This window comes from Agelaius phoeniceus, chromosome 26 (assembly GCF_051311805.1).
Source record: "Agelaius phoeniceus isolate bAgePho1 chromosome 26, bAgePho1.hap1, whole genome shotgun sequence".
NCBI lineage: Eukaryota > Metazoa > Chordata > Aves > Passeriformes > Icteridae > Agelaius > Agelaius phoeniceus.
Window position 1 is genome coordinate 442308 of NC_135290.1, and position 13861 is coordinate 456168.

The 13861-nt window shown below is 63.6% G+C and overlaps 1 protein-coding gene across 6 annotated transcripts; it reads left to right on the forward strand.

Moving 5' to 3' along the window:
- The first annotated feature begins 1951 nt into the window (after nt 1-1951).
- Nucleotides 1952-12804, forward strand: NFE2L1 (NFE2 like bZIP transcription factor 1). 6 transcript variants are annotated; one of them, XM_077190992.1, is made up of 7 exons: nt 1952-2100; nt 2809-3013; nt 3419-3870; nt 8426-8641; nt 9100-9189; nt 9643-9804; nt 9997-12804. In XM_077190992.1, exons 3-7 carry the CDS (start codon nt 3421-3423, stop codon nt 11326-11328), a joined length of 2250 nt encoding a protein of 749 aa, XP_077047107.1. In that variant the 5' UTR covers nt 1952-2100; nt 2809-3013; nt 3419-3420; the 3' UTR covers nt 11329-12804. The 6 variants fall into 6 exon arrangements, with proteins under 6 accessions (XP_077047107.1, XP_077047108.1, XP_077047109.1 ...); XM_054649795.2 differs by lacking the exon at nt 1952-2100 and adding an exon at nt 2663-2682; XM_077190993.1 differs by lacking the exon at nt 9100-9189.
- Nucleotides 12805-13861: the final 1057 nt, after the last annotated feature.

Here is a 13861-nt window from a genome sequence, read left to right on the forward strand (position 1 = left end):
TTTTCCTTTAATTTTTGGGGCTGGGAGCATTTTCCTGGGGGGCAAAAATGGGGAAGGGGCTCCGTGCCCCCCCCTCCAGTGGCACGAGGTGGGCACGGGGACAGGGCCAGCTGTCCCCAAATAGCCCTGGGGACACCAAAAATAACCCAGAGGGACAGCCCAGCTCGGGTTCCCAGCTGGGAACTGGCACAGGAAGGGTTGGGGGGGCTGCCAGACACCCCCCTTTCCCTTTGGGGGGGATTTAGGGTGGGCAACACCCCCAAAATCCAACCCAGGGGGGTTTAGGGTGGAAAACAAGCCCAGATCTCGATCCCAGGGGGAATTTAGGGTGGGCAACAACCCCAAAATCTATCCTGGTAGGGTTTAGGGTGGGAAAAAAACCCAAAATCCAACCCAGGGGGTTTAGGGTGGAAAACACCCCCAAATCTCCATCCCAGGGGGGTTTAGGGTGGGCAACACCCCCAAAATCCAGCCCAGGGAGGGTTTGGGGAGGACATGACCCAAAATCTCCGGGATCCAGGCACTTCCAGCCCCTCAAACACCTTCCCTTGTCTCCCTGGTCTCCTCCCTGGAGGTTTTGGGGGGCACAAACAGCCTGGACAACCCTGGGGTAACCTGGCCAGCCTCTCCCTGCCGCCAGGCCTCAGATCCCACGGTTTTTTCCCATGGGATTTTATTTTTCCATGGTTTTTTATTTTTTTTTCCCGGGATGAAGCAGCGTCTGTGGCATCCTGTCTGTCCCGGCAGGTTTCTGGGGCAGGGCAGGGGTGTCTGCGACGGGCAGGAATGGCAGGATCGGGGTGGCGCTGCCCCAGCCGCCCACCTACCGGGCTGGCACCGGGCCGGGCAGGAATGGGGCCCAGGGATGGGCAGGGATCCGTGTGGGGTGGGGAGAGCAGGCAGGAATCCCACACAGATCCACGTGGGAAGGAGTGAACAGGCAGGAATCCCAAATGGAGCAGAGGTGGGCAGAAATCCAACAGGGATCCGTGTGGGAAGGGGCAGGAATCCCACAGGGAGCAGGGATGGGCAGGAATCCCGCACGGATCCATGTGGGAAGGGCAGGAATCCCACAGGGAGCAGGGACGGGCAGGAATCCCGCACGGATCCATGTGGGAAGGGCAGGAATCCCACAGGGAGCAGGGACGGGCAGGAATCCCACACGAATCCATGCAGGCAGGGGTGAATGACCCCGCTCCGGGTTTGAACCCTGCCCTGTAGATGTTTAATTAGGTTACGGGGTTTTAGGCTGGGTTAGGGGTTGATGACCCTGGAAGGGAAAGGGAAGGCCAGGGCCTGATGCCAGCAGCGCTTTTCCACCTTTTTTCACACAGATCCCGGCCCGGAGCAGATTTTTGGGCAGCTGAGGTGGCTGGGAAGGGCCCCAGCCTGGCCCTCACCTGCTGACACCCAGCAGTCACTAACACCGGCCCTGGGACCCCCGGGGGCCATCGCCCCCAGATCTCCCTCCATGCCCAAGGCCTGTGGGTGCTCCCGAGGGGAACAAGGCTGAGGAGCCGCCTCGGGAGCGGCCCCCTCAGAGCCCGCCGAGGGTGCGGGCCCAGTGCGGCCCCGCCATGGCGCCTCACCCCACTGAGGGCCCGGGCCGCCCGTTGCCTTGACAACCTCTGCAGGGCGAGGGGGCGGTGCCGTTGCCCCTCAGCGATTGGTGCGCGATGCTGCCACTCAAGCGCGTGAATCCTGCACGTCGTCTCAATGGTTTCTGCCGCTGTCACTCAGTGAAGGCTTTGCGCGCTATTGGGTGGGTATGTTGTCAATCAATCGCAGAGCGGGGACAGCTGCTCTTGTCTATTTCTGATTTCCCATTGGCTTGGCTGCGCCGAGCGCGAGGGCCGCCCGCGCCTCTCCGCGTGCCCATTGGTCAGTTTGCCTGCCAATCAAAGCGGCGCCGGGAAGGCGGGAGGACCTCTCCGCCGCCCGCTTCCCATTGGTCTGCGCCTCGCTCCCGCCTGCCCTCGGCGGGCGATGATTGGCGGCGGCGCCAGGCGAGGCGGGCGGGGGGGGCGGTTGGGCCGGGGCGGGGAGCGGGAGCGGGAGCGGCGGCGGCGGCGGGGCCGGAGCAGCGGCGGAGCCCGGCGGGTACCGGCGGGGGCGGAATCTGTGGTGGCGGAGGGTGCGGGGGGGCGGTGGTGGCGTGCGGGTGGTGGCGGCGGCGGCGGCGGCGGCGGCGCGCGCGGGGCGGGGCGGGCGGCGCGGAGAGGGACGGCGAGGCCGCGGGAGCGCGCGCGCGGGTGGGGCGGGGTCACGTGGCCGCGCCGGGGGGGGGGTGTGTGTGTGTGTGTGTGTGTGAGTGAGGTCACGTGGGGCCTTAAAGGGCCCCGGGAACGGGGAGCGCACGTGGCCCCCACCGAGGACCCCCCGAAACCGGGGAAACGCCCCCGAAACCGGGGAAACCCCCCCCAAAACCGGGGACCCCCCCAAGCTCGGGATCCCCCCAGCTCAGGCTCCGCTCCGCGGGAGCCGCCCCGGCGCGCTGGGGGCGGCGGGAGCGGCGCGGGGCGGGCCCGAGAGCGTGGCCGGTGTTCCATGGAACAGCCCCGGCCCGGCTGGAGCTGGGCTGAGCAGGGACGGGCGGCCGGATTCCTCCGGGCTGCGGGAAGTTGACGCACCGGCCTAAGAATAGCTCGGGCAGGGGCAGCGCGGACGGTGCTGCCGCCGGAGGTAACGCGGCCGAGGCAGGAGAACCGGGAATCGCGGTGAAATTCCCCGGGTTCGGCGGGGGGCAGGCGCTGTGCCGGCAGGGTGGTGCCCCGGTGTTACCGTGTTTGCTCTCTGGTTACATTTCAGCTGCTGATGAAATCGCAGCCGGGAGCGTTGGAGTCTTTGGACCTTCCCATGCTCGGGACCTTTGACTCATAAAAGGCTCCTGCAGAAAGCGTCGGGAGCAGAAGAGGAGAAGAAGGAGGAGCTGCTGGAAGGAGCAGAGCCCGTGCCGGAGCGGGGGCAGCTGCGGGGGCACACGGAAAGTCGCTGCATGTGGAGTTTTCGGACAGTAAGTCACATGGATCGCGGAATTCCGCGTCTCCGCGTGCTCCGCGGGATAAAAACAAAAGGGAAGGCGAGGGTGGAGCTGCCGGCGACAATTCCGGGCTTCAAACTTTGGTTTTCTTCGGTTCTCCACGCACCAATTTCCTGCCTTTTCAGAGGAAAACCAAACCTCGTTGAGCTAAAAACCTTTCGAACGTTCTTTAAACTTTCCTCCTGGCTTTTAGCTCTGCCCCGAAGGGCAGAAATGATTGTTTGAAAGTGGGGCAGAGCAAAGCCAAACCCACCCAACCTGTTGTGTGTTGTGTGCGGAGGCTTCGCCCTCCGACAGCTCCTCGCTGTCCGTCCCCAACCTCAATCCTTGTTTGTTTTTAGCTTTTATTTATTTATTTTTAATTTTCCCCCGACCCAGAGATGCTCTCCCTGAAGAAATACTTCACGGAAGGGCTGATCCAGTTCACCATCCTGCTGAGCCTGATCGGGGTGCGCGTGGACGTGGACAGCTACCTGAGCTCGCAGCTGCCGCCGCTGCGCGAGATCATCCTGGGCCCCAGCTCGGCCTACGCGCAGACCCAGTTCCACCAGCTGCAGAACACGCTGCACGGCTATGGCATCCACCCCAAGAGCGTCGAGCTGGACTCCTACTTCAGCGCCCGCCGCCTGCTCAGCCAGGTGAGGGCTCTGGACCGGCTGCAGGTGCCCAGCACCGAGCTCAGCGCCTGGCTGGTGCACAGGGAGCCCGAGGGGCCGCAGGACGGCGGCGGCGGCGCCGACAGGGACGCCGGGGCCGAGCAGGGCTTTGGGGAGGAGCTGGAGGACCTGGGAGCCGTGGCAGCGCCCGCCAACGGGGATCTCACCAAGGAGGTAGGAAACGGGGGGCTCTGGGGTGCCTTGAGGGAGGGGATTGGGTTCGGCTTGGGCGTTGTGTGTTTGGCACTCGGGTGTCGCAATCCGGGAGCCGGGCTGGGTTTCAGCGCTCCCGGGGTAATTCCGGGGTGGTTTTCCCTTTTTGCCTGCTCTGTTCTGGCTGCAGAGGAGCAGCGAAAGGAGGGGGAAGGAGCTGGGGCCCCTCGTGACTCTGGGGATTGGGAAAGCGAGCAGTGCAGCTGGGAAATAAACAGGGCTGTTGGGAAAGAGCCTGGCCCAGGTGTGGAGCAGGTGGTTGGGCTGCTGGGCTGGAGCCCGGCCAGGAGCCTGCTCCTCCCTCAGAGTTCCTCCCCAGGAGCCTGCTCTCCCTCAGTGTTCCTCCCCAAAATTCAGCTCCTCATGCAGTTTTCTTCCCCAGAATTCAGTTCCATGCTCACTTTTCCTCCCCAAAATTCAGCTCCTCCCTCAGTTTTCCTCCCCAGAATTCATTTCCTCGCTCGGTTTTCCTCCCCAGAATTCCATTCTTCACTCAGTTTTCCTCCCCAGGAGCCTGTTCCTCACTCGGTTTCCCTCCCCAAAGTTCAGTTCCTCACTCAGTTTCCCTCCCTAAAATCCAGTTCCTCGCTCAGTTTCCCTCCCCATCTGGCTGGGCTGGGCTGGGCTGGGCTGGGTTTTTTTTTCCTGCTGGAGCCCTGACCTTTGGGAAGGCTGGGATGTGATTCTGGCCCCGGGAGCTGCTGCTGAGGTTGTGGCAGGGCTGCCTTGGTCACGGCTCATCTTGGGTTCCGTGGGGGCTGATCCGTGGCCTTGGGTCCTGCCAGGGCCAGGGAATTGGGGTGTCAGTGGTAATTCCCAGCCTTGGGTCCTTCCAGGGTCAGGGAATGGGGGTGTCGGTGCTGATCCATGGCCTCGGGTCCTTCCAGGGTCAAGGAATGGGCTGTCAGTGGTAATTCCCGCCTTGGGTCCTTCCAGTGGTGTTAAATGGGGTCTCAGTGCTGATCCATGGCCTTGGGTCTTTCCAGGTGTATGGAATCGAGGTGTCAGTGCTGATCTGTGTCCCCAGGTCCCTCCAGGTCTATGGAATGGGGCTGTCAGTGCTGATCTGTGTCCCCAGGTCCTTCCAGGTTTATGGAATGGGGGTCTCAGTGCCAATCTGTGTCCCCAGGTCCTTCCAGGTCTATGGAATGGGAGTTTCAGTGCTGATCCGTGTCCCCAGGTCCTTCCAGGTCTATGGAATGTGGGTCTCAGTGCCGATCCATGTCCCCAGGTCCTTCCAGGTCTATGGAATGGGGGTGTCAGTGCCGATCCATGTCCCCAGGTCCTTCCAGGTCTATGGAATGGTGCCGTCAGTGCTGATCCGTGTCCCCAGGTCCTTCCAGGTTCATGGAATGGGGCTGTCAGTGCCAATCTGTGTCCCCAGGTCCTTCCAGGTCTATGGAATGGGTGTCTCAGTGCTGATCCGTGTCCCCAGGTCCTTCCAGGTCTATGGAATGGGTGTCTCAGTGCTGATCCGTGTCCCCAGGTCCCTCCAGGTCTATGGAATGGGTGTCTCAGTGCTGATCCGTGTCCCCAGGTCCCTCCAGCACGGCTCTGCCCTCCCAGCAGGGCACTGGGAGCCGCTGGCACGTGCTGCAGCAGGGGTTGGGATTGGGGCTGGGATTTGGGATCGGGATCGGGGTCAGGCTGTGGGAACAGCTGTGGGGGGAGCACTGCAGAGACCGAGCTGGAGGTGATGATGGAGCAGGCCCTGGGAACGTCATCCCCGTTTCCCTGCCTGTTCCCAGGGGGAAAGCCCCGCTCTGGGCTGGCAGCAGCGACCTTGGAGGTGCCAGAGGGACACGAGGCTGAACGTCCCCCTGGGGATCCCCGGGGAGGCCATGCCCAGCCTCGGGAACGGGATCGGGTGGATCCTTGTGCAAGGTCACTCCCGGGAGGCTCCGCCACCCTTCCTGAGCTGGGAATTCCTGGCTCCGAGGAGCTTTCGGCAGGGAAACCGGGCTCAGATTTGGGGGAATTCGGGCACAGAGAGGCCGGGAGCTGCCTCCCTCCCCAGGCAGGGAAACCGGGCTCAGATTTGGGGAATTTGGGCACAGAGAGGCCGGGAGCTGCCGTTTCCAGCAGCCTCCCCGGGCCTGTGCTGGGAGTGGAGCCCGGGCTGGGAATCAGGGAGGGGTGGGTGGGGGAGATCCCGGCCCTTCCCGCATCCCCCTGCTCATCCTCGGGGCTCTGTTTCCCATCATTTCCCCCTGATCCCGGTTTTTCCTCCATCTCTGCTCACTCTCAAGGCTCCGCTTTCCATTATTTCCCCCAAAACCGTGCCAGACAGGATCCCTGGCACTCTCAGGGCTCTGTTTTCCATTACTTCCCCCCAGTCCCGGTTTTTCCCCCATCCCTGTCCCTCCAGGCTCTGTTCTCCATGGTTCCCCCTCGATCCCGGTTTTTCCCCTATCCCCGCTCCTTCCAGGCTCTGTTCTCCATCATTCCCCCCCGATCCCGGTTTTTCCTCCCTCCCCGTCCCTCCAGGCTCTGTTTTTTCCGCGGTTCCCGGAGCGGTGCGGGCCGGGAGCCGCGGCCGCGGTGGCTCCAGGAAATCCCGTCTGGCTCCCACGTCACTCCCTCGCCCGATCCCGCGCCCTCCGCCCCCGCAGTTTCATTTTGGGGCTGTTTCAGGGGGCGATTTTCCAGCCCGGCTCCCCGGAGGGAGCTCCGGGGGCTGTGCCCGCCGGCCCGGGCGGGGACCGGGCTGCAGATGGCTCCGGGGGCCGGCCTGGAAATTTTTCCATGACTTTTCCTGGCACATTGCGACTCCCGGTGGGTTGTGCGCGGTCCAGGCGCGACCTTGCCGGGGGAATACGGGCGATATAAATAATTTTGGGAAGAGCTGGAACTCGCTCCGGGAATGCTGTGCGGGATTTTTTTTTTCTTTTTTCTTTTTTTTTTTTTTTTCCTTTTTGGGCGTTGCAGCACCCGGAGAGCGGGCGGGGCGGGAGGGGAATTATGAAATCCACTTGATTTTTATCCCACGGATAAAAAAATGCCCATTTTGAGCCGGGGCTAAAGACAAAGCTGGGATTAAATCCCGGCGCTTCCCTCTGCAGCATTGGGGGTGGGGAGGGCGGCGGAGGCTCCGTGCCCGGGGCCGTTTCCACAACACGAGGATAAAAATACGTGGGGCATGTGATGAGCTGCGGGGGCTCCGCGCCGTCCTCCCCCGCCCGGGGGATCTCCTTACACTTGGCCGCGGTTACCGGGGCCGGGGCGTGCCCGGGCCGAGGAGCACCGGGCGAGGAGGGGAGGGGGCGCGCCGGGGGTCGCGCCCTGCGGGCCGGGGTGTCCCGGGGGCCGGGCCCAAGGTGACCCCGGGCTGTGGCGGCTCCGGGCCGGGGGTCCCGGTGTTCCCCGCCCCCATTCCCCATTCCCGGTGCGGTGCGGGCGGGGCCGAGGGGGGGGGGGCGGCCCCGCTGCGCCAGGGCGGGGGCGCGGCCCGGTGGGCGCTGATTGGCTGAGCGGGCGGCCCCCGCCGGCGCTGATTGGTCAGGGCGGCGGCCCCCATTGGCGCTGATTGGTCGTGGCCACCGCCCGGGGCGGGGCGGGGCCATCGGCGGAGGGGGCGTGGTCTGGGAGCGCCGCATCCCGGCGGGGAGGGGGCGTGGTCTGGCGGAGGGGGCGGGGTTTGGCGGCCGCCGCAGCCGGGAACGGCGGGGGGGGGGATGGGGGGGGCGGCCCCGCCGAGCCCCTCCCGGTCCCTCCCGAGCCCCTCCCGGCCCCGCCGAGCCCCTCCCGGCCCCGCCGCCCGCCCGGGGGCCGCCGCCGCAGCCACAGCAGCATCCTCCGCACCGGGGGCGGGGGCGGCTGCTGCCGCCGCAGCGGGGCCGCGCGGGCACCTGTGGCCGGTGGGGCGGAGCGGAGCGCGGCTCCCCCCGCCGCTGCCGCCGCCGCCCCGGCCGGCGATGCGTGCGCGGCGCCGCGCCCCGGCCAGCCCGCCCCGCCGCCGCCTCCTCCTCCTCTTCCTCCCCCGGGGACCATGATCGGCGTGCGCCGCGGCCCGGGCGGCAGCTGGGGACATGAGAAAGGTACCGGGGCCGCCCCGAGGAGCGGGGGGCTGCGGGGGGAGCCCGGGGGGCTGCGGGCAGCCCGGTGCCGGCGGGGAGCGGGCAGGGGCCCGGCGGAGCGGCACAGGCGGCGGCGGCTCAAGTTGCATCAGGTGGGTGGGAATGCGGGGATTTTCCTGCCACCCCACCCCTTATGCAAATGGCCGGGATGGCACCACGGGCTGATGCAAGGCGGGCACGGCGCAGCCACCGCCGCGACGCGGGCCCGGGCGGCCCCCGCCGCCTCTCCCGGCGGCGGGCGGGCGGCCATGGGCGGCGGGCAGGGCAGCGCCGGCCATGCGGAGCCCGCAGAGCCGCTCCCGGCCGGCTCCGGAGCCCCGGCCCAGGGGGGCCCGGCGGGTGGGCTGCGGGACGGGCGGGGGTCCCTGGGGAGGGGCCGCTGGGCGGGGACCCCCCCAGGGCAGGCCAGGGGGCTGAAGGAAATGTGGTCTGTCTTGCAGGACATCGATTTGATTGACATCCTGTGGAGACAGGATATTGATCTCGGCGCTGGGCGAGAGATTTTTGACTACAGCCACCGTCAGAAAGAGAGCGAAGTGGACAAAGAGCTGAGCGATGGGAGGGAGCGCGGGGACAGCTGGAGGAGTGCAGGGAATGAGGTCTTGGATAGAATCCCGCTAGTTGATGGAGAGACCGGGGAGAGTTTCCCTGCGCAGGTAACGCCCCGGGCCGGCCGGGCTGGGGCTGCGCTCCCGGGGCCCTGCGGCTCTGCCGGTGCCGCTGCCCGTGCGGGGGCTGCTCCAGCAGCAGCAGCAGCAGCAGCAGCAGCAGGGCTTGCCCAGGAGGGCAGCAGGGCTTGCCCAGGAGGGCAGCAGGATTTGGGCAGGGCCGTGTCCCCGTGGGCAGCTGCAGAGTCGCCCTGGCCCGTGTGGCCGGCGGGGACAGCAGGGACGGCAGGGACGGCAGGGACAGCGGCTGGCCGGGAGCGGCGGCGCTGGCGCTTTCCCGTAGCCCCGAGCGAGCGGGAGGATGGAGCCAGCACAGGAGCACTGGGTGGGGCTCTGGCTCTTTTTGGATGCGCTGCGATCCAGCCCTGCTGGAAGGGAGCTGATTCCTCCTCAGCAGCAGCTCCCAAGGCCCTTGGCTCCCATGCCCTGTGTTTGCTGTCCCCCAGGTGCCCGGAGCGGAGGATCAGACAGCCCTGTCCCTGGAGGAGTGCCTTAGGCTGCTGGAGGCCACCTTCCCCTTCGGGGACAATTCCGAGGTGAGCCCGTGGGGTGGATCCCCAGGCTCTCCCTGCCTCGCTCGCTGGGGTTTTGGTGCCTCCCGTGCGTCTCCTGCAGCAGCAAATTGGGTTTGGCTGCTCCAGGAGGCTCCAGGCACCCTGAGAAAACACGCGGGGAGGGGGGGCTGTGGTTAATTAAAACCTCCTGGCTCTTTGCTCCTCGTTAGTTCATGAGAAAGCGGGCGGGAAGGGCGCTGGGCTGGGGGGGTGGCTGCATCCCTGAGCATCCATCACTGAGCATCCCCGAACATCCCTGAGAATCCATCCCTGAGCATCCATCCCTGAGCATCCCTGAGTGTCCATCCCTGAGCATCCCTGAGAATCCATCCCTGAGTGTCCATCCCTGAGTGTCCCTCCCTGAGCGTCCCCAGTCACCCCTGCTCATCCCCGCTCGTGCCCGAGGTGCCAGCCCTGACTCCCTGGCGTGCTCAGTTCCCAGCTGCGGATGTCTCGGCCCTGAGCGAGGCCGTGCCCGGGCAGAGCCGGGCCCCGGGCGGCGCCCCCAGCCTGCTGTCCCCTCTGCTGGCCGAGACCGAGTCGCCCTTCGACCTGGAGCAGCAGTGGCAGGACCTGATGTCCATCATGGAGATGCAGGTGAGCTCCGGGAGGGTGGGAAGGGCCTCGTCCCTCCAGGTGTGAATTCGGGTCCTGGCCCACACGGTGACACCGCGGTGACACTGTGCCATCCCCGTGCCATCCCCGTGCCACCTGCGAGCTCCGGGGTGGGATCTGGCCGCGTCCTGGGCACGGGGGCTCCTCCACCGAGCTGTGCCGCGTCTCTTGCAGGCCATGGAGGTGAACAGCACGAGCGCCGAGAGCCTCTACGGCGGCACCGGCGGGGACCTCCTGGCGTCCAACTACAGCCTGGCCCCCGGCACGCCCATCAACCAGAACGTCAGCCTGCATCAGGCCTCGCTGGGCAGCTGCTCCCAGGACTTCTCCCTCTTCAGCTCGGACATCGAGAGCCCCTCCATGGCGGGCGGCTCGGCCCTGCTGCAGCTGGCGCCCGACAACTCCACCGGCCTCAACAGCACCTTCGGCTCCACCAACCTGAGCGGGATCTTCTTCCCGCCCCAGATGAACGGCACGGCCAACGAGACGGCCGGGCCCGAGCTGCCCGACCCCCTTGGGGGGCTGCTGGACGAGGCCATGCTGGATGAGATCAGCCTGATGGACTTGGCCATCGAGGAGGGCTTCAACCCCGTGCAGGCCTCACAGCTGGAAGAGGAGTTCGATTCCGACTCAGGTCTTTCCCTGGATTCCGGCCACAGCCCCGCGTCCCTGAGCAGCTCCGAAGCCTCGTCCTCGTCGTCCTCTTCCTCTTCGTCCTCCTCCTCCTCCTCGTTTTCCGAGGAAGGCGCCGTGGGCTACAGCTCGGACTCGGAGAACGTGGACTTTGAGGAAGCGGAAGGGGCGGTTGGCTACCAGCCAGAGTACAGCAAGTTCTGCCGCATGAGCTACCAGGACCCGGCGCAGCTCCATTACCTGCCTTACCTGGAGCACGTGGGCCACAACCACACCTACAACATGGCCCCGGGCGCCCTGGACCCCGAGGAGCCCAAAGCGCCCGGCGCCGGCAAGAAGAGCGGCAAGGAGAAACCATCCGAGCTGCTGGACAAGCAGCTGAGCCGCGACGAGCACCGCGCCAGGGCCATGAAGATCCCCTTCACCAACGACAAGATCATCAACCTGCCCGTGGAGGAGTTCAACGAGCTCCTGTCCAAGTACCAGCTGAGCGAGGCCCAGCTCAGCCTCATCCGCGACATCCGCCGGCGCGGCAAGAACAAGATGGCGGCGCAGAACTGCCGCAAGAGGAAGCTGGACACCATCCTCAACCTGGAGCGCGACGTGGAGGAGCTGCAGCGCGACAAGTCCAAACTGCTCAGGGAGAAGGTGGAGTTCCTCAAGTCCATCCGGCAGATGAAGCAGAAGGTGCAGAGCCTGTACCAGGAGGTGTTCGGGCGGCTGCGGGACGAGCAGGGCCGGCCCTACTCGCCCAGCCGCTACGCGCTGCAGTACGGCAGCGACGGCAGCGTGCTGCTGATCCCGCGCGCGCCCGCGCCCGCCGAGCCGCAGCCGCGCCGCCAGGAGCGCAAGCAGAAGGACAGGAGGAAGTGAAGGCGGCGGCGGAAGGGAGAGCTGGGATGAGGGCCGAGCCTGGAGGTGCTTGCGGAGGGAACTTTGATGCCTTCTTATCCGATTCCGTCTCCTGGAGCCGCGCGCGGCGCCGGCGGCGCCGGGGACTCTGCGGGAGCGGCCGTTCCCGAGCCGGGGACGGGGCCCAGCCCAAGCCCAGCTGCCACCGGCCACCCCCGGGGTGCTGGGAGAGCAGGGACGAGCTGGCATCGCTGCTGGGGAGGTTGGCACGAGGTGGATAAAACAAAAAAAAAACAAAAAAAAAAAACCCCGACAAAAAAAAAATCCCACAAAAAAACAAAAAACAAACTACTGTTAGGAACTGGCTTTAAGTAAGAGAAAAAAAAACAAAAAAGAAGAAAAAAAAAAGAGATTTAAGCGAATGGACTTCAAACCAAGTTATAGGAGAGACGTTTTTCTGAACTTCCAAAGTTCTGTGATTTCAGGTAGTTGGTTGTTTTTCATTTTTTTTCCCTCTTTTTATTTGGTTTTTTTTTTTTTTTTTTTGGTTCTTTTTTGGTTTTTTTTCCCTTTTTCCTTTCATCCCGACCCCGTTTTTGCCATCGGTGTGTGTGAGATATTCCAGATTTCTCCTTCCTCGATGGAGATCAGACCAGGGCACACGTGGAGAGACACAAAAAGTGGCGTGACTTCCATTAACCCTTTCCAGCCCGAGGAAGAGCAGAGCCAGGGGGTGACTCCCGTTAACCCTTTCCTGCCCGAGGACGCTCGGAGCCGGGGGGAGGAAAGGGCAGGAAATCCATCCTGGGAGGAAGGAGAGCGAGGGGGGATCCGGGCAGAGCTTGGGGATGGGGAAGGGAGGGAGGAGCGGGGCTGGAGCAGCAGCAGGAGCCCTCCCGGAGCTCTCAGCCCCGCCTGCGTCTCCTCCCGGGAAGGGATTTTGGGTCAGGAACAGCACAAGGGGAGCGCTGGGACCCCGAGCTCGGCCCCGGCCTTGGGGCGCCACCTCGAGCATTCAGCAGCTGCAGGGCCCCGTCCCACAACCACGCTTGGGTGCTCTGCGGGTTCCAGCCTTGACTTTTTCCCTCCCCCTTTTAGGGTCTAGAAGTGCTTGTGTTGAGTAAAAAACAAACAAAACAAAAAAAAAACCTAAAAAAAAATTACAAAAAAAAAAAAAGAAAAAAAAAAGCCAAAAAAAAAAGGGAGAAGCCCAAACGTTCAAAGCTGCTCAATGTTCTCTTTGCCATAAAGATTCCGTGTAACCGTGTGATCACATTATAGGATTCTCTTCTGTCCCTAGAGGTGTTGGTCTGACTTCCTTTGTTTTTCAGGAGGGGGGTGGGGGTAGTGCCTTGATCACTGTCAGGTCTCCACACCTCGGAGACCATCCTAGAGCTGTATTTCCATATAGCACAGCTGGGAGTGTTCTGACTTTACCAGCAACCAGAAAAAAAAAAAATAGAAATTAAAAAAAAAAAAAAAAAAGGAAAAAAAAAAGCTTAAAAAAATAAATAAAATGAATAAAATGAAAATAACGGCTTTTCCGAGCCAGTCCTGTGCACGGGATCCAGGGAGGATCCCGGGGTGGGGCTTCCACCTGGGAAAGCAGCAGGGAAGGCCCGCTGGCACGATGAGTGTGGGTTTGTGGGAATGTTTTCCAGGTTTTTTTGGGAATGCTTGGAGCTGGGATGGGCCGGCCGGGAGCCCCGAGCCCCCGCGGCCCCCCGGGAATGAAGCACAAGAGTTGGGGTGTGGGGAGGTTGGAATGCAGAGAGAGCCCTGTGCGTGTGTTTAAATTATTTCTTTTTGTTTCCTCTTAGAAACTTATTTTGATTTGAATGATCTGTGACCTGTCAGGGAGAGAAGAGAGATTGTTGTGAGCACAGGACAAAAAAATAAAAACGGCTTATTCACTGTACCAGCCTCGGCTCCAGGGGTTTTATTGGGGATTCCAGGGGTTTGGGGTGAAACTGTGGGAATTTGGGGATTTTCTGCCATCACTGCAGCTCCAGGTCCAGCTGGGATGGGAGGGAGCTGTTCCAGCTCTGCAGGGGATGGAGAAGGAGGAGGAGAAGAAGAGAAGGAAGAAAAAGGAGAAGAAAGGAGAAGGAGAAGAAAGGAGAAGGAGGAAAAAGGGAAGGAAAAGGAGAAGAAGGAGCAAAAAGCGTCCACATGAGCTCCGCAGTAACCCCACGCTGGACCCACACTGGACCCACGCTGGACCCACGCTGGACCCGAGGTGCTCCTCGCTCTCCTCCTGGGTGGGGATTCCGGACATTCCTCAGGGCCAGGCTTGGGCTGGGGTCCCCGCTGGCAGAAAATCCCACAGGGATGGAGCTCATGGGGAGGGATCCACGGCTCCTCCTGGGATCCACCCTCCAGCTTCCATCATCATCCTCCAGGAGCTGCCACTGCCTCCTGGAGCCACCATCCTCCTCCAGGAGCCATCATCATCCTCCAGGAGCCACCATCCTCCTCCAGGAGCCATCATCCTCCTCCTGGAACCACCATCTTCCTCCTGGAGCCACCATCCTCCTCCTGGAGCCACCATCAT

Bases quoted from the DNA above. Each gene is read 5' to 3' on its own strand.
- NFE2L1 (XM_077190992.1), top strand. From the start codon at position 3,421: ATGCTCTCCCTGAAGAAATACTTCACGGAAGGGCTGATCCAGTTCACC. The intron at 9,190-9,642 runs GTGAGCCCGTGG...TGGCGTGCTCAG, and splicing joins CCTTCGGGGACAATTCCGAG to TTCCCAGCTGCGGATGTCTC. The intron at 9,805-9,996 runs GTGAGCTCCGGG...CGTCTCTTGCAG, and splicing joins TGTCCATCATGGAGATGCAG to GCCATGGAGGTGAACAGCAC.